Below are 25272 nucleotides of genomic sequence, written 5' to 3' on the forward strand. Positions count from 1 at the left end.
AGCCCAACGGCTCAGCACCTGCTGCTCTCTCTCCCAGGCCCCTTTGCCTGCTCAGCCGCTGGCTCTTCCAGACTCAGTCCAGGTCTCCCTCTCTGAGAGACTGTCCCTGCTCCCCTCCCCCATTTGGGTTGGATGCTTATCTCCTTTCCTGCTCCCCTCCACCATTTGGGTTGGATGCTTATCTCCTTTAAGTGAAGGTGCCGATGTCGGCTGGTGCACCAGTCTCCCCTTCTCTGGGACTGGTGGTTTCTGGGGGTCCATGACTCGATCTGTTTCATTACGGAGTCCCTCTCCCTAACTCCGTGCCTGGCACGGCAAGATCCTTGGGACATGTTTGCCAAATTGAAGTAAAATCCATGGGGCATTTGCCAAAATCAGGTGGATTCTCTGGACCATTTTACAAGACGAGACTACCACCTACATCTTGCCCACCCTCTGGATTTCATGAGCCTCAGATTAAAGCTGACACCAGAATGAGGGGCTGGGTGAGGCCTGCATTCACAAGTCCCTGCACAGGCGGACCCCCTTCCCTGCCTCGGACCCCACTATGATCAGAGCATCGCCCGTCTGTGGGTGTCAGCCCGCTGCGCACGGGTCAGCGAGCCCTGGGTCAGCCCCTGCTGATCCCCGAATGGCACAGATCAGAGAGGTGGCCTGAGGGCACCACACCGCTCGCGCCTGCCCTGGGCAAGTGGCTCTGCTCCCGGCTCCTCAGCATCTGCCCTGCGCAGCCGGCGCACAGATCCGTTTTGTCCCTCTGCTGGCCTTGGGGCGGTTGCTGTGACAACGGGCTACGCTCTAATTGGCGAAAGGCCACTGGGACGTGTATATGTTCCTGTGATTTCTCCTTGCTTTTTTCTCTCCATACTCCGTCCAGCATGATAAACGATAATAACATATGGCCATCGATGACAGTAGAGTTACAATAAGCTCACCGATAATACACTGTAATGTAATAATGCTGATTTTCGGCTTCGCCTAGTTACTGATTCACTGCCATGCTGAAGAAAGGTTACAAACACAATATTCAGCATGACCTCATTTGGGTTAAAAAAAAACACAGCGCAAAGAGACCTAGGGGCGTGCTGCCCAGTATGAGCGGTGGCTACTCTGGGTGGTCAGATAGCGCATGGCATTCATCTTCTCCTGTGCCGCTGGGCTGCCCGGCAGCTGGGATCCTTCCAAGCTGCAGCAGGGATCGGGGCCCCCCTCTCGAGGCCCAGCACTGAGCATGGTGTCAGGTATGCAGTAGGCCCATTGCAGACCCCAGCAGAGAGACAAGAGAAAAAGCAGGGCAGAGCCCTGAGAGAGGACTCACGCCCCCTCGGTGAAGGAGTTCCGTGGATGTGCACCGACTGAATGCTCACACCACCCTGGTTTGGGGGGAGGAGTGGACAGCCAGGTGCTCCGGCCTGTGGCCTGCCTGGCGCCCAGGAGGGCGGACGTGTCCAGGCTGGGCGCTGGCCACGGTGCGTGGAGCCCACGTGTGGCCACAGGACATGTGTGCTCTTGGGTGGGGGCCCCGAGACTTCGCACTGTGATGCAGACGACTTTCTGCAGGTCTCTGAGCGGCATCTGAGAGTGGCTGCAGCGACCCGGGGAGGGAGGGGGAGGAGGAGGAGGAGGAGGAGGAGTGTGGGGTGCGTCGAATGCTCCACTGTGCACCGTCATGGGGCCTTTCAAGGATCTGTGACCACAGTGGCCGGCGTCACTGCTCAACACATGGTCACGACAGTACCTCGGTCCTTGTCAAACACCAGATCGTTTAAAAGAGGAGCTCACGCCTAGCGAGCAGTCACCACGTGCCACGCGGCCACAGCGGCCACGGAAGCCGGGCCCCCTGCCAAGCGCTCCACTGACCTTGTCTCGTTGAAGTAACAGGAATCATAGTTAAGGTCTCTCACGACATTGACGGCACCGTGGGCTGCATTACGTCCTGCCAAGTCCGAATTTTAAAGCCCTCACCCCGAGGACCTCAGGTGGGACTGTGTTTGGAGATGGGGTCTCTTTACAGAGGTAAGTGAAATGAGGTCACGAGGGTGGACCCCGATCCCATCAGACTGGCGACCTTAGAAGAAGAGACTAGGACACAGACATGCACAGAGGGACGACCCCGTGAGGACGCAGGAGAAGACTTCAAGCCGAGGAGGGAGGCCTCAGGAGAGCCAGCCCCGTCCACACCCGGATCTCAGGCTCCCAGCCTCCCGGATGCGGAGAGAACGCATTTCTGTGGTCGGAGCCACCTGCCCTGCGGGATTTATTTGCGACGGTGGCCGAGCTACGAGCGCAGATCTCATACTGATCATCCTCGCAGTGAGCATTTGCAAAGTCCTCCCTCTGGCCCAGGGCTGCACTCAGGGTTCCCACGCTGTCCCTCCGCGGGCCCTGGACAGCAGGTACTGTGGGTCTTCTCTGGCACAGGTAAGCTCTCGGAGGCTCAGAGAGGTTCACTCCTCACCCAAGGGCACACAGCTGGTCTGATGACTCCATACCCCCTTTCTGAGCCTCTGAGTGCACATTCACTAAGGGCCACGCTGCGATTCATCTTTGGGGCTCATGATCATCACGTTCCCCCGAGGACTAGACTGCATGGTATTGTTACCCATCAGAATTAGGGTCGGGAATGACTCTGCATCCAACTAGTATGAGATTCAGGGCTGAAAAGGCGTCAGGAAGAGCAAATCCAACCCCACTGTGTGAGAGAAAACAGAGGTCCTGGCCGGGCGGGAAGGGGATGGGAGAAGTGACGTGCCCCAAGACACCTGCTGTTCCTTACAGTGGTAGAGCCAGGCCCAGACACCCAGTCCAGGGCTTGCCCCTCCCCCAGCCTGCACCTAGAGCCTCGGGCTCTTCCTCAGACAATGGAGTTTGGTACTCACAGGTAAATAGCAAAAGTACTAACCTCCCACTGCTGAACCTGCAGCCCAGAGGTAGTTGCTATTTTTATACTTGTATGTGCACACACATCCCCATATGCACACGTACACACCCACACACACACCCATATGCACACACACACACACCTGTACACACCCCCACACACATACGCCCTTTAATGAAAATGGGATCGTGTAACATACTATCTTTAACATGCTTCTCGCAGGAACACGTTGGACACACTTCCCAGGGTAACAGGTGCAGATCTGCACCACTTCTGACAGCGCCCGCCCAGTCCTACGTGAGCCTGAGTATCAGGTACTCAGATAAGTCTTAGCTGTGGCGCGGGGACGCAATACTGATTTGACAGCCCTGTGGACAATAGTTGTGAGCACAGCTCTTTGGGCACCATGGCTGTGTAACCAGGCAGTCCCCAGGTGGCATGACAGTCCTCACCGAAGGCTCCCAGTTAACCTCCAAAAGTCTGCACCGACCTGTGCCCCGTGGCAGGGGTGAGAGGGCCGGCCCCACACCCTGACACCTGAGGACACCCCAGCCCCCAAGAGCACCCCAGCAATGACCCAGGCCCGGACCGAACCACCACCAGCTTCCCCACTCTCCAACTCACATAGATCACGCGGCTTGGAGACCCCGAGGTGCTGGAAGCAGGTACAGAAATGATGCTCTCGGAAGAGCTTCTGGTTTCCTGGATAAGGAGACAGGAGGAGAATGAAAGCAGAATATGTCGATGCTGGAACCTTCCAGATGCAATTATCACAGGTCACACTCCAACAGAAATGCCAGTTATGAGACTTTTTTTTTTGGGCAGATTGAAAGAATTCTTAAAATAAACACACAGGCTTGAATGAGCCGCTGGAAAGCTATAATCAGACAGACACAGCAGGTGACGCGGGCTGCAAGCATGGCAGCCAGCTCTCTGCACGGCTGGAAACGCTCCGATGATCACCCGGCTTGCACGCACGGAAATTATCTGTGTTCCCGAGGACAAGAGCAAGTGATGCATTTTCAAGTGGTTCTGCGGGCTCTGGTAGCAAAGGCCATCCTTTTACCCAGAATGTTGCTGCTCAGAGGTGTTATTTTCCGCCTAGATTATGGGGGTGGGGGTGATTGCTCATTCTAGCAGCCCGGTCCTCCGCTGTCGGACTCCGCGGCCACCACATCTGTGACCTGCTCCTCGAACGTCCACCCCATCTTTCCTCCTTCCCCTATCACATCTCCTGCTTCGCCCCAGGGGATGGTTTCCCTGGCCCCTCCTCTGTCCCCTGCATCGGGGTCGCCCATCCCTGCATGGACACCCTCCTTCTCCAGCTCCCAACCCACTCTCTATGCCTGTGTCTTTCCCCACCTGTAGGGCGTGACCTGGCGGGTGCCCACACCGCCTGATCCAGCCTCCACCCCTGCCTGGACCACCCACCGCCTGGCTTTCCCATGCCTCCCCAGCCAAGGACGCGGACAGCTCCCCCTGGCTGCCTCCTCTTGGTGGCCCATGCCCACTGCAGGGGTGTCAGCAGCCTGGGAAGGGCCACGTCACAGGCTGAATTATGTCTCCTGAAACTCATATGTTGAAGCCCTCACCCCTCGCACCCCAGAATGTGACCCTGTTTGGAGAGAGGACATTTAAAGACGTAATTAAGGGAAGATGAGATCACTAGGGTGGGTTCTGATCCAAGCTGATGGGGGTCCTTAGAAGAAAAGGGGATCAGGACACAGACACGCACAGAGGGACGACCGCGTGAGGACACAGGGAGAGGGCAGCCGTCTACATGCCATGGAGAGGCCTCGGGAGGAACCAACCCTGCCCGCACGCTGAGCCAGGACCCTCAGCCTCCGGGACTGGGAGAGGATACATTTCTACTAGTTGAGCGACCAGCCTGCAGCATGTTATGCAGTGGGCCCAGGACACTATCACGGGCCGTGGAGCCCTCCCCTCCCAGCTAGAGGACCCCCAGCTCCTCCTTCACTCAGCAGGACAGCAGTGAGGACAGGACAACATCAGGAGCAGATGGGAGGCCTCTAAGGCCTGGGGAACTTGATTGCAGCCCTGGTTGTGCATCTGGGGAGGAAAGAGTAGACGGAGAGGGTGCGATGCTCGGGGTCACCTCCTCACTCGCCCATGCATCAGTGCTGGTCTGTCACGTGGGGGCCTCCCACGCTCCCATTGACGGCCAGCTTCCTCCAGGACCAGGCATGGGGCCGCCCACTCCCCTCGGGGCCTGCCCTGCCTCCCAGGGCCCTGGCTGTGCCCCAGGGCTAAACGGGGCACTGACCCAGGGCTTCCGAGGGCCAGTGGGACACAGCCTGACCCCACTGTGCAGTCTTGAGTCATCGGCCTCCCCCAGATCAGACACAGCATCCCATACTGTTTGCAGAGAAGATCCTGAGACAGCTAACGGGTGTGTGTCTCTCCCTGGCCCTGTGTGCAGGTGGCCCATCTTGCCGGGCCCAAATGAGGTCCGTACACATTTTATACATTTGGAAAAAACCCTTTCAGTCTCTGCTTCCTTCTCTATAAAAGGGAAAAACCTCCCTAAAAGGCACTTTCCCTTTCTGAGGATGTGACTAGAGCTATGACATGCTGGGGGCCCGGTGCCAGCAAATCATCTTTGCTGTTACTTCAGCTCAGCTTGGGCTCAGGACAGTCTGTAAAGCAGACTGACTCCGGTGTTTTAAAGGAAGGGGTGCCTAAGCAGCGTGACCCAAGGACTGCCCCGTGCCCGAGGAGCACCTCCCGGCCCAGGGGCGCCACCACCATGACCAGGGCGCTTGGGCTGCCTCAGTGCCCACGGGGGCTGGCTGTGCTCCAGCCCCTGCAAGGCGTCCCCAGCGGGCAGCCCCTCCCTCTGTGCCCTGTCCCCAGACGGGAGGGAGCCGAGTCCCGGGAGCTTCCTCCAGGGCCCAGAGACCCGGCTTCCTCTCACTTTCTATCTGGACTCCAAACGCCCAAAGGAGCCTCACAATTAATCAATACCCAGTTGTGTTCTCAGGGGCTTGTTCACACCCGCAGAGACAGACGGGGCCGGGCTGCTCGCCCAGCCCCAGCACCATCCCCAGCCTGGCCCAGACAGACACTGTCCTGTAACAGCGACCAGGGCAGCTAGCGTTAAATGGAGAGGAGCGGGTGTTGGACCCCTTGCACCGTGTCAGTGTGACTTGTATGTGACCCCGTGAGAACCAGGTCGCCCGTCTCAGGCATCTCTGCGTCTCAGGCATCTCTGCGTCTCAGGCATCTCTGCTAGCCAGAAGGTGCTCAGCAGGAGCTCAGTGGCCAGCCGTGCGTGGAATGATCACACGACCCGAAGACCAAGGATGCACCAGGTCCGCACCCTCAGCGGACACCCAGGAGCCATCCTTGTCCTGGGGAGTGGCCGTGCCCCCGGGGGATGCAGTCAGGGAGGACAGAGGGCCCTCCCTCTCCTAGCCTGTCCTGGGGGATCCCAGCACTGGCCTGGCCTGCTGGAGAGGAACTCGGAGGCACGGACCGACCTGGTCCAATGGGACCCAGAGCCTAGCAAGGAGGGGCACTTGTTAAATGACTGGTTACTGGTCAATTAATGGTGAGTTAGCTATTGTCTGGATTACCAGGTAGCAGTAGATCCAGCTCCACCTGGGGGCCACTTTCAGAGAGAGTTAGTGATGCCCGCACCACCTCTGCTGTGTTTCTCAGGGGCCGGCCTCGGCGAGCGGACCAGGGGCTGACCCGGGGCTGACCCGAGGCTGACCAGGGGCTGACCCGGAGCTGGCTGTTTCATGCTCCTTAACCGGCTTGCACGAAATGAACAGTACAGGAAAGTACAGCTCTGTTGTCCTGTCTTGCAGGCCAGGATCAGCCAGTCTGGCCAGGAGAACTATCTGTAAGGGGACCCGTGTGCCAGCCCCGTCCGCTCACTGCCGGCCCCGCCCCGGGTCTGTTCTCACTTCTCCGAGACAGAGGAGGCTCTGAGGGGCCGGAAGGAGGGAGGGAGGGTGAAATGCGGGACAAGCAGGCATGACCGGGGCCTGGATCCTGTCCCAGGACACAGAGGGCAGGCCCTCTGCGCGCCAGCCTCGGGCACGGCACCAAGGAGGGAACTCTTCTCAAGGGACGGCCTTGGCACCAGACGTTCGCGGGGCATCTGCAGAGACACAGCCCAGGAAGCCAGGCCTGGCTGGGCAATGACCCTTTCCTCCTTCCCTGTCCGGCATTCAGACGACCGCCCTACCTCTGGGCCAGTGGCCGCGGTCATGGCGGGCTGACCTCTGGGCTGAGAGCAGAGGGGCCTGCTGCTGCCAGGCCTGGCCGGACCTGGGCTCCCTGCAGGCCCCGAGGCCAGCTCCACGGCCGGCTCCAGAATCCAGGGGCAGGGCTGGCCCTCCCGACCTGTCCTTGAGTGGGCCGGCTGCGGGCTGACTCCCCCTTTCTCACCCAGTCACTCTCAGGAGACAGGTCTGGAGGCTTCTCAGCACGTGGGCTCCCTCCAGGTCCCTCTGGCAGGCCTTCGGGTTGGGATTTGGGGAGGGGTCCACCGACAAAGGTCAGGACCCTGCAGGCACTTCTAGGTCAGGGATGCTGCCTGGCTCATCTCTGAGGCCTGGAGTAGCCCAGGGGCGGTTACAGAGGGGATCGGGAGCTGTGTCAGCCACGGGAGACCAGGGCGCCCCTGCCACTTACCGTGACCCGAGTCGTGTACATGACCAACTGGGCCTTTCCTGCCCTCCATGAGCACACGAGCATGTCCACGCCTGCGAACGTATTACCACGTGCGACCACAGGGACTCCCAGCCTGATGCGACTAAGGAGCCTGGGGTGGTAGGCCACTCCCGGTGCCGTGGGTGGACTCCCTGGGATCTCAGGTGAGGAGGGCACGGGGGAGGGGGTCAGGGCACAGGTGGTGACAGAGGCGGGGTCAGGAGCAGACCACGTGGCCTCCAGACCCGGGAACGGAGGGGGAGAAGGCTCTCCCTGGAGCCTCCAGAGCGAGCACAGCCCTGCGCCCCCATCCTCGACTTCTGGCCTCCAGAAGGAAGGGAGATGTCTGTGGTTCTTTAAGCCACTAAATGTGTGGTCATTCGTCACAGCAGCCCCAGGGACAAATACAATCAACAGCTTCCTCCTGCAGTCTCCACGCTCTGCGTCCCTGGAGCTGGGAGGTTGGCTGTCACATGGATCTGCCCCCCAACCTCACGTTCACACAGCTCGCCCCGCCCAGTGCTGGGCCTGGGACGGGGCTCATCCTGCACATGCTCAGTGCGAGCGCCCTGGGCCCCCTGGCAGTGGGGGGCCCCGGGGCCCAGGCAAGTGGCGGCAACGGTGGTCCCAGAGATGGAGGAGCAGGGGCAGGGGGACGGCGGGGCAGGCGCTCCCGGCCCCAGTCCCAGTGTTCTAGAATTTGGGCTACAGTTCTGCGAATTCAGCCAAACTAGTGGCAGGCATCATCTGTGTGCCTGGGGAGCAGTGGGCCTGGCCACTGGATCCTCCCGAGGTCCATTCCCAGGCTGTGGGGCTTCCTGTGCCCCTTGCTTCCTTCTGCACAGTCTGCGAGGACACTCGGGTGACGGAGGAGCAGACACAGGTGTGGCCTAACCCAGGGTGCAGGGGCCACAGACCTGCCTTAGGATGCCTTGCCTCTGCACTGCAGCTCCTGCCACTCCCTGTAGGCCGGGGCTGGACCCCTGGGCCTCTAACCCTCAGGGCCCCTCCCTGTCTGCACCCCCAGGCCCGCGGCTTGAGCAGCATCCAGCTGGCAGTCTGTGTCCACCAGGGCTAACACGGGGGCTCTCCAGGCCGAGCGCGCCTCCTCTCTGCGGGCGTCAAAGGGGACCCTCTGAACTGGATTAAACCAGAGGCCTTTGTAGACACTTGAGGACTCTGAGCAAAGCAACCGGCACCACTTGAGAAACAAGGTCACAGATGAAGGGCAGGGCCGGCCCTAGAGAGGAGCCCAGGGCGCAGTCCCCACCTTCGGGCCCAGCCTGGCGTCCACAGAAAGGGGTTGAGCAACAGCGTGAGGCTGTCGCGGGTGAGGGGTGGCCTGGGGGACACAGAGGAGGTGCCTCTTCTCCACGGAGCCCTCCTACCCCGGCCCAGGGCCCCCCTGTGCTCGGGTCCCCGTGGCCATCAGACATGATGTGCACGTGTGCCCCCGCATGCCCAGAGCATGTGGGGGCAGGACTCCATCACCTCTGTGTCCTGGGCCAAGAGCAGGGCCTGGCACAGCCAGAGGCTTGGTGAAGTTGTGCTGAATGACTGAGGGTGAGCCGTGAGAGATGCGTGGGAAGCGGGGGCTTCCAAACCCACCGGAAGCCATTTCTAAGGGAAATGGGGGATTGTCCCTCTGCTGGCTTCCTTCAGCGCAGGCCTATCGAGAATTTGCTGCACTGGGTTGGGGCCCACCCATCTGCGGGGGCCGGTGTGGGGAGTGTCTCCTCCCCTAGCCAACACCCCTGTGAAGCTCAGAGGCCCAAGTCTGTGGGGTCTCCCTCCAGCCCCACGAGAAATTCCCCAAACCTGCAAGTTCTGGGGATGGGACCAGCTTGGGCTTGCTGATAGGGCTGTGTCCACGCTGTAGAGCTAAGGGTGAGGGGTCTGTCCGCCCTGCCCGGGGCCCTGCCTCCAGGACCGCCAAGTCTCAGCCTGCAGACTTAGCTCTGACCCCATTTCCTCCGGAGGCCTTTCCTGACTGTGCGTCTGGCCTCCCCTCCTCCCGTCCACTGGCGTCCTCGGTCCCCCACCAACAGCCTTTGCTGCAAATTTGCTTGTGTAAGGGTCAATTTCTGTCTCTCCCTGGAAGGTCAGTCCCGAGAGAACAAGGTCCGTGCCCATCTCCTTCCTCACCTGTGCCTGGCGCCCAGCTGGGCCTCTGAGAGGTAGAGAATTTGGTCTCGCCCAGAGAGAGGTCTGGCCTGCACCCTTGACCCTGGAAGGTGATCTGTGTCCACTGTCAGAGTGTCCGTTCAGGGAGGGGGTGAACCACACCCAACAGTCTTAGGATGGGGCCCGGCCACACTGGAGAGACCAACCGTGTGATCTGGGGTGGTCTAGGGTCATGCCACCTGGACCTAGTGAAATCACTATGTCAATCAGTCAGTCAGTCAGTCAGTCAATGGAGCCCCAGTAAGATCTCTGGACACAGAGCTCCCCTGCTGGGCAATACTCCGGGCATGCGGTCCTACACAGGCTGGCAGGTCCCCCGTCCAGTCTCCAGGGCAGAGGAGAAGCTCTGTGTCTGCCCCCCTCCCAGACCCTGCGCCACGCGCCTCTGTCTTCGGCTCATTCCACGTGTATCCTCTCCTGTAATAAACCCCAACCGTGACTATCATAGTTTTCAGGGAGTCTGTGAGTCCTTCCCATGAATGACTGAGACTGATCACAGTTTGGGGCCCCTCAGCCTTGCAGTTGGTGTCCCAAGTGTGGACGGTCTGGGGACTATTTGGAGACCCGCTCATGTCATAGCTGTCCCCAAACTTTTGCAGCCCTCATGCCCTCTGGACCCATGGAGAGGCCTGCGGGCCAGGACAGGGAGGCCCCGAGATGCCCCGCCCCACCTCGCACCATCCTCAGCACCCCCAGGCCTCATGACACCTGGCCCGTGGCCTGGTGTGACCAGCCGGCGAGCCATCAGACGCAGGTGACGGCACATGGGCGCCGAAGAACACACCGGAGCAAGCAGTCAATTCCACCAACCTTGTTTTTGTCTTCAGTTCTGGCTGCTTGTCGGCACGCCGGGTGCCAGATGGAGGAACCTGTGGACAGATCCCCAAGAGGGAGGGCTCAGTGTTACTTCCCACAATGCAGACGCTGCGCAGGGAGTCAGAAGCGGGGAGCTGGTAGTCCACACGCGGACGCTCTGCTGGAGGGGGTGCTGGGCCTGGGGCAAGCAGATGGCCGCCTGGCCCCAGGGGCTCATGGCCCAGTTTGGGGGGCCGGGGGTGTACAATGAACGGGAAGCGCACCACTGTGAGCACTGGGGACACCCGGGGTGCCCAGAGGAGGCTTCTCGGAAGAGGGGTGTCAGGTGGCTTCTTGTTCAGAGGCGGGGGAGAGAGGACGAGCTGCCCATGGGTGCGGGGGTAGCAGCCCGGCCCAACCACGGGCACGGCTGGGGCTGGGGCCAGAGCTGGGGTGGGAACCAGCCTCGGGAATGGGAATGAGGCTGGGGGGCAAGAGCTCTCGGCCGGGAGGCAGGAGGGGGATCCTCAGGTGGGAGCCGGGGTGTGGGGTGAAGAGCAGGGCGAGCCTGACTCTCTCACTGACTCCCTGGGTCCTGAGACCGATCCTGCCTCAGTTTCTTCAGCAGCCAGTGTGGCCCCACCACCCACGCCAACATCCAGCACCATCAAGGTAACAAGAGCACCACGGGCCCCACGGGCCCCGCCCTTTCCTCATTCGAACTCGGGCTCTCCAGGTGTCAGATTCTCCCCGTCTGCAAACAGGGCTGATAACGTTCCTCGCTCATCAGGCCAGTGGGAGAATCCGATGAGGTTAATCTGGGGTAATAACACACCGGAACGGTGCCTGGTGAGCTGTAGCCTAGGGCGTTCGCTGCATTACTGCCATATGTCCAGTGCGGGTGGGTTTGGCGCGTGTCAGCCCTCCCTGCGCCCCATCTTTCAGGGCCCGGAGCACCTGCTCTCCCTCCGGGGCCTCCCTGGATCTCAGCCCGGCCCCCTCGCCCCCTTGGCCGCCGCAGCTCTGTGTCTAGGTTCACACCCCATCAGGGAGGGGGCTGTGTCTGTTCCGTGCCCCTCCCCGCCGCCCAACAAGCCACACAGGGCCTGGCGCATGAGAGGCACTTAAAAGTGTGTGTGAAGGAAAGAGCGACGTCCTATTTCTGGCTTGCAAAGGCTTCCAGGTCACATGAACTAATGGCCAGGAGGGCAGGTTATTACTACCTCGCTCTGGCAAAGCGTCTGCATCAGCCTGGAGCTCCTGGGGAGACCACGATTGAGGGTGTGTGTGTGTAAAACATTCATTTTTGACAACGATGACTACCAAAGTAATAGGTAAGTCACTGATATTCCTTATTAAAAATTAAAGACACCCAACAAAGTATAAATAAGAAAATGAAAACCGCCTATAACCTCTGAGCCACTCTGCTCGGGCAGCTTTTTAGCGTTCCCGTGCGTTTTTCAGAGAATGCGGATAATGTTGTACATAGTCTTATGTCCTACGATTTTTGTTTAAAGCGTCTAGAACGTGTCCCCATGTAATTAAATATCAGAAGCATAACCACGAGGGCCGTGCAACATCCCACATGGAGAGAGGAGGATTTTTCCGTCCCTCGCCCGCTGGTTGCAGTGTTTTATTTCTAAAGTCACGTTGTTGGGGGGGCTTCCATGGCACGCCAGTCCCAGCACACCCCTGTCATTCACCTAAGGACTTCCTAGAAATGGAGTCGTGTGGACATTAAGGCTCTTGATGGATTCTGACGATTTCCCGGTTTTGGCCACACCAGCCAGGTAAGAGGCCCATTTCCTTGATTCCTCACAATGGGGACGCGACCTTCCTTTCAGTCCTTGTCAACCCAGTGGGGGAACGTAGTATCTAATTATTCTTCTCATCTGGGTCTCCCTGATCACTACTGAGCATCAACAGCTCCTCCCCTGTATTTACTGGAAAGGTCTGCCCCACGGTAGGTGGTGCTGGTGGTAGCAGAGAGGGGGTGGGCTGCCCCGTCCTCCTCGAAGGCTGAGAGGCTCACTGGGACCCCTGCTTTTCAGAGCTTCAACTGTACGGGATTCACCTGTCAGCACCTTCCTGGAGCCCCAACATCCAGGTGGACCAGGCAGAGGGTTTCAGGGTGTCCAGGCTGGGCGGGGGCCAGACCCCCCCCAAAGAGGCCCTGGCCGGTGCTCCAACCCGGGTCCACCCCTTGTCACACCGACTGGGAAATCTGAGGCTGGGAGAGGGGATGGGACTGGCTTCCATATCCCACAGAAAGTCATGGCAGGACTCGCTTTAGAAACGGGGTGCCTGCCACAGCCCAGAGCCATGAAGAGCGCCTTTATTCCCTGAGACTGGGTCCCTCTTGATGGTGAGCTCCTGTCCCCATGCTGTGGTCCCAACCCATTGTGCTGGGCATCAGAAAGGCCTGAAAGCACTATTTACAGTGGGGGCGATGCTGGAGGGGGCCCCCTCCCACCCAGACGTCCCAGCAGCAGTGGGAGGGGCGCAAAGGACCCCTTTCATGGGCTCTCAAGCAGAGACTCAAGGAACAAGAGGGGACACCGGGGACGAGGCCAGCCTAGCGACGTCACCCCACGAGGCTGGGCTCAGAAAGGCAGGCCTGTGTGACACACAGCCCCAAGACGACCGCCCCATGAGGTCATGAAACAGCCTGTGTGTGGCTCTCCCATCCATCCAGCCTTGCTCGGCCTGCCTCCGGGGTCACTGGACACAGACGGATCATTGAATAGAAACAGTGGCTGCAGAGATGGGGTCTCCAGACCCAACCCATCGTCCTGGGGAGGGGCCGAGCAGCCCCGGGCCGTCACCGTGTCCCATTTCTCTGCCTCCCACACGTTGCCACTGGGCTGGGTGGGGGGCTTCCCAGCTAGAGAGGTGACACCAGTTCCCACCCAGCACGGAGCACGGGCCCAGGGCATGTTCCTGTCTTGCCCTAGGGGACGGGGCAACGCGGTTTTGTCCTTACCTTGAAGGTACATCTCCTCGCCTTCCTCAAACATCCGGCCGCACCGGACGCATAGTGCACAGAGTGGGTGGTAGTGTTTTTCTCCTGCCTGTAAAGACAACGAAACAGAGGTGTTTCTACCGCAGCTAAAGGGGCCACAGAAGCAGCCACACTTGGCTGGGGGGACAGTGTGCCCACATGAGGGGTCCTCAGAGGATGCTGTGTGTGTGCTATGTCCCATATCCATCGGGGTCCCAGGACGGCACCCGAGAGAGCCTGGGTCCGCTGGGTGCTCCCGGGCTGTCCAGGGCACTGGGTGTGGAAGCAGGCCACGTGCACTGGGGCCACGCGCGCCAGGGGCCACATCTGGGAGCAGAGACCCAGCTGCACCACCCGACCTCCAGGCGAGCAGGGGTGTCACCCAGCTCCTCCGGCTCGGTGGTTGATGGATCTGCCTCCCTTGTGGGGCAGGGGGGCCAGGTCCTGTCCGTCTCTGTACCAGAGTTGGGGGGCGCAGCGGGAGAGGGCAGAGGGGAGGCCAAAGCTAATGTGACTCTCCAGGTGGAGGCACCGGAGGTGTGGGCTGTCTTACGCATCTCCCTATTGCTCAGATTTCTCAATTAGCATTTACTGTTTTTATAATCCTTAGCATCCATTAAATTAAATGCAAAGATTAATACAGACATAATGTCAACTAATCACATTGGCTGGCGTGGCGTAGTTCTGGACGGCACAGAAGAATCGCCCCAAAGTATCGTACTCGGCACCCCTCCACGGTAATATCGTTAGCGTTGGGGTAAGGCGGGCGGCAGCCGGCTGGCAGCCGTGGTGCTAATGCCATGTTTCAGTCTTCCCTGACGTGGGAAGGTCCGATGACCCCTTCCTGAATGTGAGTTAGTAACAGCACTTCCGCGGATGAGCACGTGAGGGGCTCAAATGCACACCCGCATCTCACTCTCCTCCCTCACCACCGAGCCGTCGGAGAACCCCTGCCCCAAGGTGACCCCTGTGGCAGGGAGGAGGGATCCCGAACACGCTCCTCTCCCGCGTGATGTGCCCCGTGGCACGGCCCACCGATGCATCCGGGCGAAGGGATTCTTCCCGGGGAGCGCGGGGATGCTGCATCCATTGTCCTCCCGCCTGCTCTGGAGCCTCCTCCCGATCCCTCCGCTGGGAGCACCTTCCCCCGCTCCACCTGCCCGGGCCCTCCCTGTTCTTTATCGCAGCTCAAATGCCGCCTCCTCCTGAAAGCCTCCCCCGCACACATCCCCGGTCTGGGCTCCTGCGGGTTTCTTCTTCCCCACTAGACAGGGAGCCCCTCGGGGGCCACGCCTACCCAGGGCCACTTCAGGAACCACTAGTTGGCGGGTCCTCTCCGAGGAGAGGGTCACAGGGCAGCGCGGGTCCAGGCAGAATGAGGGCGAAGCGGTCATTTCGGTGATTTTAAACATTGTGACCTCCGACCTGTCCTCGTGCCCGCGTCACCCAGGCCCCCTTCCCACTGGTGGGGGACAACCCCCATGATCTCAGACAGCAGGAGTTCTGCAACACCCACTGAAGGAGACAGACCCTGGTGTCTACACAGGGCATCTACACCTGAGTAGGAGGAGAGAGAAAACCGTGGGGACGGTTTCTAAGACGACAGGCTTGAAACCCCAACCACACGGATGAGAATTAACACAGGGCGGAGAGGCAGCCCCTGAGAATTAACACAGGGCGGAGAGGCAGCCCCGGGCTGCTGTGAGGGGCTGGCCCTGCATACACAGTCTTCGGCCTTCGGGGACGCACTCCCACCCAGACCTGGCAAACGTCCCCAACCCCCAAAATAACAGCAACTCCACCACTGTTTCCATAGCTCGAGCCGAGGCCCTTTCACACGCTACCTTGTCTTCACTCTCCAGAAGCCCTATGAGCTACATTATTATCCTCATTTTCCACATGGTGCACAGAACGGTGGAGGGAGCTGAGAAAGGTCACACAGCACAGAGTTGGTGGAGCAGGACTGGAGCCCAGGAGCGTGGCCCTTGGTGGCCTCCCAGCCCCCAGCCTGGCGGTCCCAGCTCTCGGGTGCTGACCCCAGCGTCACCTGCTCCCCAGTCCCCGCCCTGGACAGTCCACAGGGAAACCCTGAGACACCCAGGAGGGAGGAAAGAGGCAGACACTGGAGAGCACGGATTACATTCACACGAAGTGCAGAACCAGGCCGATGAGTCTCCTTTATTAGAGTCAGGGAGGCGGCCGCCCTGGGGTTCCTGGGGGCTGGGCACGTTCTCCTTCTTGATCGGGGTGCTTGTTACACAGATGTGTCCGGTTTATGGACACCGATCAAGCTGTAGGATTTGTGTAGGATTCTGTGTGTGTGACACGTCAGCAAGACCCACAAGGTGGACTGATGACTGAAATTAAGAGCTAAAACTACAAATCTCTTAGGAGAAAACAGGGGTGCATCTTCGCCCCAGGTTTGGCAGTACCTTCTTGGATTGGACACCAAAAGCATGAATAGCAATAACAAAAATAGGTATGTTTTTTCTCACAAATATCAAACTACTGTGCATCTGAGGACATGGTCGAGAAAGTGGAAAGATAGCCTGTGGAATGGGAGGACCCGGCTTAACATCTGGAACATATAAAGAATTCTTACAGCTCAATGACAAAGGGACAAACAGTCCACTTAGAAAGTGGGCAAAGAACTCGAATAGACATTTTTCCAAAGAAGACACACAAGTGGCCGAGGAGCACGTGCCAGATGCTGGATGTCACCGTCACAGAGGAAGGGTAAGTTCAAACTGCCACGAGACGCCACTCCATGCCCATTAGGGTGGCCGTAATTGAAGTGAGACCCAAGGGACAGTGCGTGTCGGCGAGGATGTGGGGAGAGCGGGGCCCCTGTGCACCTGCTGGGGGGAATGTGCATGTGGCTGCCGGCGCCTCAAAAAGAGATGCAGAGTTACCACTGGACCCGGTGGTTCCACTCCTGGGTTGGAACAGAATGGAGGCGAGAGCACAGCAAAAACACAGGTCTGCACAACTTGGACGCGAGTGTCCACGGTGGCCATTTTCACAGCGGCTCCAGGGTGCAAACAGCCCCAAATGGCCCCGGGGGGGCAAGCAGGTAAACAAACTGTGGTCCAGCCACACAGTGGAATATCCTTCAGCCTTAGAAAGGACTGGAGTCCTGACACGTGCGGCCCCGAGATGTCCTATGAGGACGTCGGTGTCCTGTAAGACAGGACACCCGAGTTCTGTCTCCACCATGTGAGGGCACAGGGAGAAGGTGGCCGTCTGCAGTGCGGGCAGCGGGCCCTCCCCAGGAACCGAAGGACGGCAGACTTGCTGCCCCCAGCACGGACAGGAACGCTGCCTGGGGTTTCAGCACCCAGGGCCCAGAATGGCTGCAGCAGCTCCGGTGGACTAAGACCCGCCATAGAGTCCAAAGTCAAAGCGCCCTCGCTCCTTGTATCGGGCCCCACGGTATCTCCTGTCCTCTCCCCCGTGGCCACGGTGACCGGATGTTCCACGTCATCCTGAGGCTGCTGCAGCCCCTGCCCTTTCAGAGCCTCTCCTCCCCATTCCCGGGCACTACGGGCCGGGAGCGTCAGCACCTGGGGTGTGGTCTGTGCAACCACCCAGCCCCCAGCCGGGCAGATGGCCCAGCCCTGCGCCAGGTGGGTCTCAAGATGGCTCAGATTTCTGAAGAATATTAAAAGCTCATGAGCTTCTGCAGTGCGTGGTTTTAAAGTGACGTGTGTGCCTCCGGCAAGTGGCTGTCATCTTGAATAAGACAGAACAAGGCTCGTGAGGAACGCAGGAAGGTGGGCTCCAGGGGCCTAGAACAAGCGCAGATCCTTACTCAGGACCAAGTCAGCGCGGGGGACTGGAGCACGTCCCACCACCGACACGCAGGGCGCGGCCAGCCCCGGGGACTCGGGCAGGGTCTCTGGGCTCCAGAAGCTCCCGCCCCGCACCCGGCCGTGGGCAGCACAGAGGGATAGGCCCCGCACATGGGAGGCAGGCGTCCCCTCACCCCTGGCCCCTTCTGCTCCCTGGACACCAGGCTGCGCCCCCGTGGCCCTCTGCGTGCTCCCCTGGACGCTGCTGCGGACGGCCGCCCATGCCACTCCCGGGCCTCCACCGGCCTGAGGCACAGCTCCAGTGTCCTTGTTGAGCGGCCAGAACGGACTCCAGGTCGAAAAGACCTCATCACCAGCATGCGCCGAGATGATGAAACGTACCGTGAAGCTAATGAAAACCTTCAGCAGAGTGTCTGTCAGCCGCGCAGACTTCCCGGACCGGCTCCGTGACCTACGACCCCCCAGGAGCTACGTCCCCCCGGGAGAAGAGCCCAGCTCCTCACCATGCAGGGCCCTGAGGGCGAAGCCCTGTGCGATCGGCAGCCCCCTCCCCAGAGCCCCTGACCTCACCCCTGTCACTGTCCCCCCATCGCTGACCCCACGTGTTCCCTCTCGGCTCGGGGTCTCTGATTTCTAAGTGCTAACAGTAGTTAGTCTGGGTGGTGGTGTTTATTATGGATGATTTTTCCGTTTATTTTATGATAAACAGGTATTGCTTCTGAATGTTTTTTTAAGTAAACACATTCATCAAATTACAAAAAGAGAGGGAGAAGTGGGGCCTTGGGAAGCTGACTTGGTTTCCGTCCTGAGGAAATGGTTTTATTTCTTTGGAACTATTTTCTCCCATTGATAAAAGTCATACCTGCTTAGGAGGGTAAAATGGAGGGGAAAGCAAGTAACGGATGTCCTGTAGCCCCAGGGGATGGTTTATTTGAAATGGAGAAATGTTTAGGGGCTGCCTGACCCAGGGTGGGAGCTGCCTGCGGGCCCCCCTCCCACCAGGGCTCCTGGGCGGTGGGGGGGGGCGCAGTGCAGGCTGGCAGCCCAGCCGCCACCAGCCTGGGACAGGGGACACAGGGAGTGTTCGGAGGGTCTGTAGGTGAGTGGTGGGTTAAGGAAGAGAGAAGGGAAGGCGGGCAGGGGGAGGGAGAGAGGGAAGGAGGAATTAATTAGTGGTCCCAGAGGGACCCTGGGCTTCTCGTTACCATGGAGACAGGCGGACTGCACCATGCAGGTGGGGCTCAGACAGCAGCACCAGCACCGCAAGGGTTAAGGAGGGCAGGGCCCATCCCCGCCCCCGCAACTCCCACCTGTGCAGGGAAGCACTCCAGCCAGCAGAGAACAAGGCAGGGGTGGGGCGGGGGGGAGGACTGAGCCAGGACTCCCCTCGCCCCCCTCACTCAGCACCCCCTTATGGAACTCTGGGTCTAGTTGGTCTGGTTACACCACTGTCCCGGGCAGACAGTCCCGTAGCCACCTCTTAGCTCTCTCCGTGGGGGATTCCAGCCATGCAGAGGACCGCCCCAGGCCCCCCACCTCTGCCCCCACACCCCAGCCCTCCCCACACCCCCAGCCTTCCGTCTATCTCGGCAATAGGGTGGGGGCAGACAGCCCCTCCCACGTCCCCCCCAGACCCATGAGGCTCCTTCACCTGCTCCCCAGCATGGAGTAGCCTCCCCGAGACAGACACCCCGAGACACGCAGGATCGGGGAAGACACCGGGAAGACGATGCTACATATTTAGGAATAACTAAGGAAGGGGGAGGAAAGGCCCCACCGTCGCCCCGGGATGCACATTTCACAGGGGGACGTGCAGGCGCTGCTGGAGCCCAGCAGCAAGATGGCACTGTGCCCACCGCACACAGACGCAGCACAGATTGCTGGCTCCTGCTGTTGGGGAAGGGGGCCTGGGCTGCTCTCCTGCTCGGGCTCTGAGGACAGGAAAGCTCGGAGTGGGACAGGCATCTGGTGGGGACAAAGCGGGGGGGGGTGACAGGTGCCCCAGGGAGTCTCACCTGGCCGATCTGTCCCAGCTCCCTGCAAGCCCACCCACCTGCAATCCCGCATGGCTCCTGCAGCCTCCCCATCAGCCCTCCGAAGCGCCTGGAGAGGCCTCCTACCTGCACGGGGTCCTCGCAACAGAGCCCAGTCGGATCGGCCAGCCCCCACAGTCCCTCTCCAGTGCCTGCTCCCCAGGCAGGTCGGCTGGAACGGGCAATGTGACTGTGAGGACGGGCACGCTCAGCCTTCAGCCAGAGGTCTGGATCCTGTTCCTTCTTTTTCAGATCCTGCCACCTACTGCCCCTGAGAGCCCACTGCCCGCCCAGCGGGGCGCCGGCACGCCCGGGGCCAAGTTCAGGTGGTGGCAAGGGGGGGGCGGCGGCTCCCCGCCTGCGGAATCGGGCTCGTCTCTGCCCGCCTGCAGCTGCCGCCTGGCAAAGGAGGATGCTCAGAGCTTTGCAGAGCCCGCCGCCGACTCAGCCACGCCAGGGAACTCGCGAAAACAAAAGCATTAATCTTCCCTGGGAGGCCTTTATCCCCCACCACTGACAAGGAGGAAAATCCAGACCTGTTTTTCTCCTGTTCTTCGTAACTAAGACGGTCCCTTCCTGATGATAAACCGGAGTGCACTGGAGGTGCTCCCTTTGCAGTCACCAAACCCCCACATTCTATATTTGGCCCAGCATTAAATTTCAAGGACACACAGTGCACATGGGGTCACCCATCCAGGGGAGGCCCGCTGATTACCTGGTGACAATAAGGAAGCCCCTAACCCCCAGTGTTTACCACGGGGCCAGCACTGAGCTGGGGGCACTTCACAGACCATGTCTCATTCAATCCCTGAGGTACTGGAATGTTCTCTTGCTCAGCACAGAGCTTGCTGAGGGCAGGCAGCAAGGTTGGGGTCAGGTCTCCACCCCGCCCCCCGGGTGCAGGGGCCGATGCCGGAGGGTGCCAGGAAGCAGGTCAGGCTAGGTCCACACACCTGCAACAACAGCTCAGCCCACCTGAGCCTCAGATGCACCCCACTTTTGGCCATCACATGCGGCACAGTGCTAAAACAACACGCAAACCGGCGTCTACACCCGGGGAGAGGCTGCACGGTAGGGAAGGAACAGGAGCCAGGAGCCCGGGGAGCCCAGCTTCAAGTCTGGTTCTGCCACCTGCTCAGGGTGGCCGATGGCCCAGCACACGTGTGTGGGAGCCCAGGAGAGAGTAGAAGGTCTGGACGGGGAACAGAGACACGTGGTTTGAACCATTGGCAGTGGGGCAGGTGGGTCCCTGTCCCTAACATTTATGGCGCCATGGCGTCCTGGAAGACGGTCATAGTCTGCGTCCACATATTCAGAGGATGTGGGTATCAATATTACGTCACATAAGACGATACATACAAGACGCCCGCCGACTAACTTTGTCGTGTGACCATAAGCGCAGATGGAGCTGACGACCATGAAGACCCCACCCCATGAAGACCCCAGCCCCATGTAAGCAGGCAGCATGTGGGAAGTAGCTAATGAAGGTGCTGGGGTCCATTCAACCATCATAGGGACCGGCATCAAGGGACAGAAGGAAGTCACGGGAGCGAGTGAGGACCCACGTTCTCAGCTGCAGACCAGCACGGATTTCATAAAGACTACACTCCCCATGGGGGGCAGGGGCCCCACACTCTGCAGCTATATGAGCTATGTTCCAATACAGCTGCTTAACAAAAAGGCCTAATGTACCCAAAACACACGAAAAAACAAAAACAGGGGAACCTGCTAACTAGGAAATGCGAACTGGACAAACTCAGAATATAATGTTGTACCAACGGTTTGGTCTCAACTGGAATTACATGGAGACAGAAAAAACTGGAAGGAAACCAGCCAAAGAGTTCAGCTACCTATGATCGCATTATCTGTGATCTCCCCCGCCTCCGATTTGTGCTCTGTACAATCTCCACAGACCATAAGTGTGTAGTCACACCCACCCTCAGGCCCCTCTGCGAGCCTGGGCCCTCCCACTGGGCGCTGGCCTGGCGGGGGGTTCCCACCCTGGGAATGAGGGGAGAGACGGCCCTGCCCTGTGGGGTGGGTGTGACACCCCCCTCCCCTTCGCACTCCTGGGGTGGGGGGGCAAAAGAGCCCTAAGAGGGAAAGTGGGTGGTGCTGAGGCCCTGGAGCAACTCTGTCCCTGCTGCTCGGAGGGACAGCAAGTGTAATTTCGAGAAAAGCAACCCAGCGCTTGATGTACAATTCCGCCGCGGCACCGGGGACGCCGATTCTGTGCCAGGCACTAGGTGTGAGTGCAGGCAGGGCAGGAATCCTTGGGGATCTGAAGGGCACCGCCACGCATCCCACTGTCCCCAGCCTCCAGCCTCTGGCCACCAGCACCAGCCTCCAGCCTCGGCAGCAGCCCCACACTCTTTAAAATGCCGATATGACCCAGGCATTCCCTGGCTCAGAAGTCTTTGTCAGCGTCACCGCCAGGTGGGGGCCCGAAAGCCTCATCCCCCAACCTACCCTCCCAAACCCAGAGGCCCCTCTGTGACCTGGTGGGAAAGGCTCCCAAGTCCCTTAGCAGGGTCAGGGCCCCCTCTCCATTCCCTGAGGTCCTCTGTCACCTGTGCCTTCCCGGGGACATGGGCAGGCCCCAGCACAGAGCCAAGGAGGGGCTGAAGAATGGGGAGAGGAATGGACGGGGTCTGACAACCCGGTGGGTGGGGTGTGGTCATCCCATGGCGTTTATCTTACTGAACAACTGTACCAAAGTGCATGCTACATGTGCTTTTCATAGAGACAGAGCCATGAAACTCCCACCCCCCAGAAAGCCCGCCTACCCCATGACTGCTGTGTGACTGGGCATGCCAGGCGACCACCCTGGGCCTCCTTTGGGCACATGGTCCTGCCTCCTGGGCTCACTTTCACTCCTCCAGGCCTCAGACCTCCATCTAGACATGGGAGGGCTGGACCCAGGATTTCAACCCCCCATCTCTCCAACTCTATCAGCTTATAGAGGGTGCGGGAGAGACAGTGTCCAGGGAAGGCTTCCTGGAGGAGGTGGTCCTCACCGAGCAGGTCCTGGAAGGCTGAGGAAGCTGTCCCCCGGCAGAACTGGGAGGAAGGGGGAGGCAAAGACTCAGGGGCGCTCCTTCTTGCACAAACGCACACGAACGTCGGACACCCCCAGAGGCCCGGGAGCAGGACCTGGCCCAGAGGGCGCCCAGCGGCCCACTCACCTCCAGCACGTGCCCCGTGATGTACTTCTCACAGCCGTCACAGCGGATGCCGAACTTGGTGTGGTAGTCGGCCTCGCAGTAGGGCAGCCCGTCCCTGCAACGAGACAGGCCGTCAGGACGCGCACGGGGTTCCCCTGGGGGCCCAGCGGCTGAGCGAGGGCTGGTGGCCACCTCCCAGGCTCACCGGTGGGAATAGGGCTGCATCTGGGAAACCGAAGATGTTTCCACTGACGACGTGGCTCTTCCTTCCGGTTCGTTCTGTCCCACGTGGGGCGTGTGGATGGGAAATAGCTTATTTACTCACCAGGGGGTGCTGAGGAAATAGACTCCCCCCAAAGGGGTCTGGGGCGCCCTACAAATCATGGTGGGTGGGGACTGCGCCGCTCCGTCCCCGGGCGCGGCTGCAGAGGCATCCGGCCTCGCGGGAGGGGTCAGGAGGGCCGCGGGGGACGTGTCCACTCTGCACGCATATTTACAGCGTGCGCACCACGTTTGTGGCATGGGGAAGCAGTGACGAGTGACACACGGTTTCGGGTGCCGCTCTGAGGCTCTGGGCAGCCCGGGGCGAGTCGCTTCAACACTGAGCCCCCCCTGGATGCACGGTGAGGGGGGCAGCTGGTTTTCGGGGTCGCGGACGGGAGGACAGTATGGGCACACGGCCAGGCACAGCACCCGGCCCGTGGCGGGAGCTGATTCGAAAGTGACCGCAATTGTTATTACAACAGGACATGGCAGGGGGACGGCCCGGAGGAGGTGCCAAGGCTCCTGGGGTGGTGGCCGTGCTCCGTGTGGGGAGGAGCCGGTGGGCAGCGGCAAAGTGAGCAGGCTAGCGCTCACATGCCACCACGCCCCCGCTGTGTGCCCCCGGGCAAGTCGCATAACCTCTCTGAGCCTCGGCTTCCCCAGCCATAAAATGGGAGAAATTACAGTAAGGTCTAAAGACGAGAAGGTGTGGCCTAGCACACGGCAGGCCCTTGCCAATTGGTGGCCGAGGCCATTGTCATTGCTAACCAGGCCGCCCCCCAGGTGTGGAGGCCACTGGCAGGCAGGGGCGCCCGCTTCCCCCGCACACATCTCCCCTCTCCCGCACTGCGGAAGTTGCCCCGTTACTCCCGGTTCGGTTTTGATTTTTATGCAGCTGCCAACAGAAGGTAAGAGTTCTCGACTTTTGCAAGACCAGGGCTAATGCCACCCTCTGGACCTTCTGTAGGACGTAGGACTTCCTGGAAGGCTTCCTGGAGGAGGTGGCCTGCAGGACGGGGAGGGCAGTGGGGGGTTATGAGCCCCTGGGGTTGCCGTGGCTGCAGGGTGTGTCTCTGACCACAGCCCCAGAGAGGATGAAGCCCTTCCTTCCCGGAGAGGAAGAGATAAATTGAGACCTCAAGGTCTACTTTCAAACGCCACTGACCTCAGGGCCCCTGTTATTCCCACCATGGGTGTCTGTGCCCCGAACCCTGGAGGCTCAACGACTACGTCTCTATGGCAACACCAACGCACCCTCCCTGTCACTTCTGCGACCGTTCTGGAGGCTGCTGAGTGACAGGCGAGCCGTGTGGGTGAGCTACCATGGCAGGAAGCACCCTGGGGGCTGGGCACGTTTTAGTTTATTTCATTTTAAAGTGCTCTGTCTCCTGGGCCTGCCTTCAAGGGAGTCACTCTCCCCTTCCCTTTACTATGGCAGAGGAGTGGCCAGTACCTTCCCCTGCCTGATCCAGCCTGGACAGGTTTGGGGGCTTTAACTGAAAACGTTTTGTTTTGAGATGAGTATGGACTCACACGGGGTTGTAGGACACCAGACAGAGACCCCCACTCCCGTCACCCCGTTTCCCCCACGAGTGGCCTCGTGCACAGGGAAGGTACGAGAGCAGCCAGGAGATGGACGGGGCACAGCGGCAACCTGGTCTGGATGCCCTGGGTGTGACAGGTACTCATGCATGCGTGTGCGTGTGCATGCGCGTGTGAGTGTATGAATGTACGAGTGTGTCCATGTGTATGAGCGTGCACACGTGCGTGGGCGTGTATGCATGCATGTGTGTGTGACTGTGTGCAGTTCCTGGGACCGTTCTGCTCCCTCGGCGTCAAGAACCGGCAGGCTCTCCCACATTAGCTGCCCCTGGAGCTCCCTAACTTGCAGGAAGCAGCCTGCTCTGCACATTTCGGCTCATCCCCTAACTCTGGGCCGTAGGGGGGCTTCCCTGACGCAGTCCCCGATCCCAGGGACTGAAATGCACCCCTTCCTGGCAAACCAGCTGCTCCTGCTCAGGGCTAAGATCTCCAGAGGCTCCGTCTGCACTGCCTTCTGAGATGTGCTCTCCGACCCCCACCCAGACCAGCCATCACTGCATCCTGGCCGCACGTCTGCGGTCTGGGGACACAGGGTCGTCTGCGGGAGCAGCGGGATGGCCAAGCGCTGCAGAAGTTGGAGCTGGGGCTGAGTCATCTCCTCTGTGACAGGTGAGGCGACTCAGCCCTCTTCCCCTCACTCCTGCTGCTGGAGTCAGCCGGCATCCACCGTGCATTCTGCAGGTGATCCGGGCGCCACGGGAGGGTGACCCCCAGGGACGGGCAAGGGGAAGCATTTGCAAAGGCAAAGAGCACTGTCTCTGTTTCGATCCACAGAAATGGAGCTGTGGTCTCTGCGGACCACGCTAAGGAAGCCAGGCTGGTGCGAGGAGACCGCCAGGTGGGGGGGGGGGGG

The 25272-nt window shown here is 60.1% G+C and overlaps 1 protein-coding gene across 21 annotated transcripts in view; it reads right to left on the bottom strand.

Annotated features, from left to right (window-relative positions):
* ABLIM2 (actin binding LIM protein family member 2) overlaps window positions 1–25272 on the bottom strand; it is a 144720-nt gene that overhangs the window by 56482 nt on the left and 62966 nt on the right. For all 21 annotated transcript variants that reach the window (XM_035005364.1, XM_035005379.1, XM_035005381.1 and 18 more), the window contains 4 exons: window positions 22575–22668; window positions 13527–13614; window positions 10559–10617; window positions 3506–3583 (listed from right to left, as the gene is read on the bottom strand). In XM_035005364.1, coding sequence (XP_034861255.1) covers window positions 3506–3583; window positions 10559–10617; window positions 13527–13614; window positions 22575–22668 — 319 coding nt within the window. The remainder of the gene's footprint in view (window positions 1–3505; window positions 3584–10558; window positions 10618–13526; window positions 13615–22574; window positions 22669–25272) is intronic.

Source organism: Mirounga leonina, unplaced genomic scaffold, assembly GCF_011800145.1.
Source record: "Mirounga leonina isolate KUSES-001 unplaced genomic scaffold, KU_Mleo_1.0 Mir_129, whole genome shotgun sequence".
In the NCBI taxonomy this organism is placed as follows: Eukaryota; Metazoa; Chordata; class Mammalia; order Carnivora; family Phocidae; genus Mirounga; species Mirounga leonina.